Raw genomic sequence first — 6,000 nt, 5'->3', positions numbered from 1 at the left:
CAAAAGAGAGAATAATAAATTAGGACCTATTCCATTTTAACTGAAGCTTTGCTTCTGAGACAGATGTAGCTAAACCTTAACTAGGGCAGTGTGGTAAATTACAGATGAAGAAGCAATTATGCCTCAGATCGCCACTTTTCAGGGTGAGAGCTTATTGAGGTTAGGGCTCCAGTAAGGGGAAGCACTATGCGACAAGTGGTATCTATTGTGGCAGCATGAAACTTCAGGAGCTTTTAGATCCTGTGTTCCCAAGAGGCAAGACTAAATCTCTGTCTTGCTCTCATACCTCTGGCATAGTCATGCATCCATGAGCATATCGCAAGTACAGTGGGATGAGCACAGATGGAAAACCATACCTGAAACGAACCTCTAGTAACCACTGATGGTTGAGTGGGCTGGTGGTGAAAGGGCTCGCTCCAGCTCAGAAACCCATCAGCCGGTACTTGGAACTTGTCCCTGCAAAGCTCCTGCCTCCATGAGGTGAAGCTTTTGGTGTTTTCACATTGGCGCTCTGCAGTTGCTGTTAAAGGTCACAGGTACATCTGGGAATTCCACCTCTCCAGCATTTTCGGGAACTTGTTCTTGGTGGTTTTTCCTGAAACATCTGCCCCATATTGAAAAGTACCCAGGGAGGAAATGTGAAGGAATACCTGTCCCGGTTTCCATCAACAAGTGAGCATTTATGGAAGGCTGTGTGTAAATATAACACATCAAATCAGAAGTTTCCAACTAGTGGCCCGTGGAGGCTTTGCATCAAAATCACCTAAAATGTGTGTTAAAAATACAGATTCCCAAAGACCACTCCAGATCCAAGGAATTTGATCTGCAGGAAGATGTTTCCCAGGGATGTGAATTTTTTTAACACTTGCTCCAGGGGATACCGATATACCATAAGGTTTAGAACTGTCTAGCTGGGAACACTTAACTTTCCACAGGGGTGTGGCTTGGTAACAGCTTTCTCTTAGCATCATTTACCAACCCGTTTCATGTTCCCCCACATCCCTTTCCGTCAAAGGAATGGAATGTGGGATGAGATTATCTAGCATTATTTTACAATTAAGGATAATGACATGAAACATCCTAGGTGAGTCAGTGATGTGGCCGGGAATCTTAGCTTCACTAATTAGCTATTTTCTAGTCAGGTCAGTGTTTTCGTTCACAAATCCATTGTTTGACACCGGCCTTTAGGTAGGCTGGCTTCTCTGTGGGCCAGGGATGTGGACTCACAAAATACTGAAAAGCACAGTGTCTAGTTCTTCACCACTGTATCTCTGGTCAAAACCTAACCAGTTGCAGCCAAACCCCGAGATCCCGGTCTAGACGAAAATAAGACCGGCAGGTCTGAGCCAGTCCCAGTGTGAAGAATTTCCCTAAAGATTTGTTTTCCATGTGACATATGTGGGATTTGTGTTTAGTTCCCAAGAGTCCTTGGAAGTCTTAGGTTAAAGCAATTCTAAGCTCTCCCTGGGCTGGTGGAGTCTTGCTCAGAGTAGCCTGGGGAGAGATCGGCCTCATTCTGAATCTTCCCTGGTCTGATAAAGCCCTTTGAAACTCCCCACCAGAAGTGTGACCCTAGGTGGTGTTACCATTATTTATTGAGTGCTGCCCCCTAAAGGATTAAAAAATGGTCTGGCTGCTTGAGTCCCCAGGGCTGGAAACCTGAGACTCTCTGTCCAACTGCAGGAAATGAGGCCTTCACTCAAGGGGGTGAGAAGTCTTGCAGCTCTGGTACAGAGGACTCCCAGGAAATCAGTGAGCTTCCCCTGTAGGGCACCTCTGAAAAATGAAAAGTCATAGTGTGGGCAAACAGGTCCAGGAACAAAACTGATTCTGACTTTACTCTGGAAACAGCCTGATGAGGACCTTCATCCCTGACACCCCAAGACCGGAAGTCCAGGGTTGTCATTCTTATGGTTCTCCAGTGGGCTTCAGTTTCCTTTTTCTCTCTTCTTTCTCCCTTTCACGGTACCCTTCACCTAAACTCTGGCTACAGGAGTCTCCCACATTGGGCACTGGCTAGATGGTTTGGCATGCCTGGTTAGTGGTGCGGAGAAGTGATACTAAATGACCCTCTCTATTCAGGGACTGTCACTACGAATAGTGTTATTTGTCCTTAGATTAGCATCTTGGCAATGACATAAACTGGGATCTCTGCTTAAGGTTAATAATCCAAACTGCCTCTTTACCTTGTTAAATATTTGAGGCTTGGAATCATTCTTTACAATTGAGCTTTAAAGAGGAGAAATGTAAATCTGGAGTTTTTAATAATGTGGATGTGCTCTCAAGCCTAGAAAGAAAAGAAGTGGGAAGGAAGAAAAGGAGGGAGGGAGGGGAAGAAGGGAGGAAAAGAGGGAATGAAGGGTAGCATTTAGGCTAGCCAGGAGACATGCTTCCTGGAAGAGCTCAGAGGCCTCTGTTCTGCGCCTTTCCAACCAGGCATCTAAGATTAACAGCGTGATGCGTAGCCTGTGGATTTCCACTCTAAAATCCCCTCCCCCACAGCTTGGCTCAACTATTTGCAAATCACTTCTGATTCAATTTTGTTTTGGTTATCTCAGTGTAAATAACAGTTAAGTGGGAGTTACAGATTTTTCAAACACTAAAAGTGATACACAAAGCTAATGGGCAAGTCCAGATAAGGAGGGAAACCACCCAGAAGAATCCACAAGTGCAAGCCAAGAAGAAAATAGGATGATCAGGTGTGTGTGTTTCTTGTCATCAAAACCGTATTTTTCTTAATCTACAGAAAATTTTGCTTTCTTAATTTAAAAAACCTTAATCTGTAAACATTTTTCTGAATTTTCTTATTTTTCACATACCTCTTTTGTGGCAGAAAAGGTGTACATGTGCAGGGTATAATTTGGGCTGTTTCTGTTGGAGGCTTTATGATAATGTAGTAATAGGTGTCTGGTGAAGCAAGACAGTTTGGAAAGCCATCCTCAGAAACAAAGATACAAGTGTTTCCCCAACTGTTAGCTTGCAGTTCCCTCTAAACAGTTTTCACGCCTCCATTTAAAAATAGTTGGCATAATGCTGTTTTCTTTCTCTGGGCTTTGTGACCACGTTTCCATGGGGGAAAATGTGAATAGACGTAGTTACAGTAGTATTTGGATGAGAAGCCTTCAAGTACCTATACTTTTTCGGGGAAACTCGAGGGAATCCAATTTAATTACCTGAAATTTTCTTTGCTGAAGAAAGTCTTTCATTTTTTGCAGATAGTTACAAGTTAAAGGCGCAGGGATAACGAAATCCTAACCCGGAGAGGAGCAGAGCATGTTTGGGACATAACAAAGGATCTGAGTAGTAAACGCAGGGAGTGTTTGGGGTTTTATTCAGCCCGGGCTGACGGTGTGTGTTGCCGCCACGCACCGCTGCCTGTTCGAACGCATGGCTGAGCTGCCGACCGGCTGGCTACCCCAAACACCGTACGCCACCCAACTCCTGTTGTAACGCCATTGCGCGTGGCATTGTGTTGCGTTTGCGTGTGTGGCATCCGAGTTGTGGGATTCAGGGGGAACAAGGCTATTCCCCGCTTCCCGCGGAGTCTCCCTCGGGTGGGGGCCACACGGACAAGGGCTGCGCGTCCTGGAGGTGCCCGGGGGCGCTACTTCCCCGGGGCGTTACACATGGGCTGCCCTGCGCCGAGGTGCGCGGGGCGAGCGGGAGATGCGGGGCGGGCGAGGGGCGGTGGGATGGGCGCCGCCTTAACTTCGATCTTGCGGCAGCCGGGGAGAAGCCGTCGCCGCCCCGCCCGAGCTGGGTGCCGCGGCACTCGGCTCTGCGCCGCGCGTCTCCGCCGCTGCCTCTTTAATCAGGAACACAGAAGGGGCGGGCCCTGAACCGGCGCGTAATCGGATAGCTCTGCCGCGGCTCTGACATCCACATGCTGCTCTGCCTGAAAAGGCAGGGGGGAGCCGGAGGGGAGACAGAGATCGCGAGCGAGGCACCAGCCTGCAGCCGGCCCCCGGTACATCCTCAGCCGCGCAGACACTCGGCGAGGTGGAGGTGAGGGCGGGCGCCAGCGAACTCGGAGAGGGGCTCGCTCACTCGCAGGCGATCTCAGCCGCCGCCGCCCCAGCAGCAGCAACAGCCACAGCAGCTTCCTTCCTCAGACTCCCCTCCAGAGGCTGGCTGGCCAAGCGGGTGTAGCCGTTGGGGAAGGCTCCCGCTAGGGGAACCCGGCGAGGAGAAGAGCAAGGCGGCCGCCTCCCACTCGGGCTATCCGGCGGCGGCTGCCTCCGCCCGCATGTCCGTCCGGGGTACCGGGGGATGTGTGTCAGTTTACGCCTCTGAGACCACACAGCTGCCTGGGGGCCGTGTGATGCCCACGGCAAGTCTTGGCTTTAATTATTATTATTATTATCATTATTATTACGCCTGGCTTTCGGGAAATACTCGTGATATTGTAGGATAAAGGAAATGACACTTTGAGGAACTGGAGAGAACATACATGCGTTTTGTTTTTGAGAGGAAACCCGTGTCCTTTTCCCGGCTTGTGCCCTCTTTGCTGATTTCAGGGGCTACTCTCCCTCCTCCTGGTGAGGTGGAAATTCCAGCAAGAATAAAGGTGAAGACAAGCCAGCAGGACTCAGGAGGGAAACACTGACCATTAGAAACCTCTGCATAAGACGTTGTAAGGAAGAAAATAAGAGAGAGAGAAACACAAAGATTTAAACAAGAAACCTACGAACCCAGCTCTGGAGAGAGTGACCTTCTCCAAAATGGATATGTGTCCTCTCACCTGGGTTTTCTTAGCCCTCTACTTTTCAAGACACCAAGTGAGAGGCCAATCAGGTAAGCCACTGAAAGTTTTTTTCTATTTATTGCAACATGGTTTCCCCTAAAAACCATCGCTAAAGCAGGGAGGCCACGCAGAACAGCACAGAAGGAGGCTCCCTCAGTACTCAATAATTTAAAGAGAGATCCCAGCCGACCCTCCCTGCACCACCACGGCTGCTAAAACCCAACTTTCCTCTCCTACTAGGAGAGTGTGGTGTGTGTGTGTGTGTGTGTGTGTGTGTGTGTGTGTGTGTGTGTGGTGTGTGTGTTTTGAAACAGAATTTGGCGGTGTTCAGATGTCACATATGGACTGAATCAAAGGTTTAAAAATACTACAAAGCCTTTGCATTACAGTTTTTGGGGATTTTTTTTCTCTCTGTCTTGAAGCAGAACACATCTCCCTTGAGTTTCTCCAACCTAGCCAGTGAAATATAAATCATTTGCATTCCCTCCACTAAGCTACATTGAGCAATGTTAACTGAAGGGCTTGGGAAAGACAAGAGTTTAGTTTTGGTTTTCAGAGGCTGTAGATTCTTTGGAGAATGGTTGGATATGCCTCAAAATCCTAGGGCTCAGGCTGGTGGAGCAAGTTGGCTTGTGGCTGAGAGAGGGTCTTGGGGTTGGGTGATGCTGGCAACCAAGGCGGCTGGTCATCCCTTCTCTCTTCATCCATGTGTTGTCTGGGAAAGTAAATCATACGTTTTTTAAGAAATTATTAGATAAAACAAATTGCAGGCCTTTGAAGGTCTGTCACTCTAGTGCAGTGGTTTGAAACTTTTGAGTGGAATTTGTTCTCAACCACTGCCAAGAGGGTGTCTGGACAGGCTGCTGTGGAGATCAGCACTTTGAGGCCCAGAGCAGTCTGGGGACCGCATTTGTGGGCGTCGGGCTAGGGATATGCTCTCTGGGAAGGGATCTCTGGTTCCATGGGGAATGCAGTGGGGCTTGTGCTTCCTTCCCGGGACCACTCTGTAGAGTGAGTCTCTCTCCCGCTCTGAGAACCGTATCTGGAATCTCACAACAAAATTCTTCGCAGCTGCTACAGGTGATTGGAGATGGAGAAACCGTCTATGGAGGAAATGGGTGAAAGAAAGAAGAAAAAGCCTTCCTGAAGTGCCTCACCCAAGCCACTTGCAAGGCGATGGTGGCAGTGGTAGGGCTAACTCTGCAGCCTCCTGGGCATCCCCTAGAACATCAGCTAGTGGGTCCTAACTTTGCATC

General features: G+C 48.7%; 1 protein-coding gene across 2 annotated transcripts in view; it reads left to right on the top strand.

The window, feature by feature from the left end:
• Positions 1 to 3,855: 3,855 nt before the first annotated feature.
• The window catches only part of NRP2 (neuropilin 2), a 116,424-nt gene continuing 114,279 nt past the window's right edge, over positions 3,856 to 6,000 (top strand). The window contains exon 1 of one of the 2 annotated variants that reach the window (XM_032278520.1): positions 3,856 to 4,794. In XM_032278520.1, the coding sequence (XP_032134411.1) occupies positions 4,722 to 4,794 (73 nt within the window). In that variant the 5' untranslated portion in view covers positions 3,856 to 4,721. The remainder of the gene's footprint in view (positions 4,795 to 6,000) is intronic. The other variant, XM_032278519.1, reaches the window with a different exon arrangement.

Source organism: Sapajus apella, unplaced genomic scaffold (genome assembly GCF_009761245.1).
Source record: "Sapajus apella isolate SASKATOON/1434 unplaced genomic scaffold, GSC_monkey_1.0 scaffold10, whole genome shotgun sequence".
Lineage (NCBI taxonomy): Eukaryota > Metazoa > Chordata > Mammalia > Primates > Cebidae > Sapajus > Sapajus apella.
The sequence above is the reverse complement of the archived record's forward strand: the minus strand, read 5'-3'. Positions and strand labels throughout refer to the sequence as shown.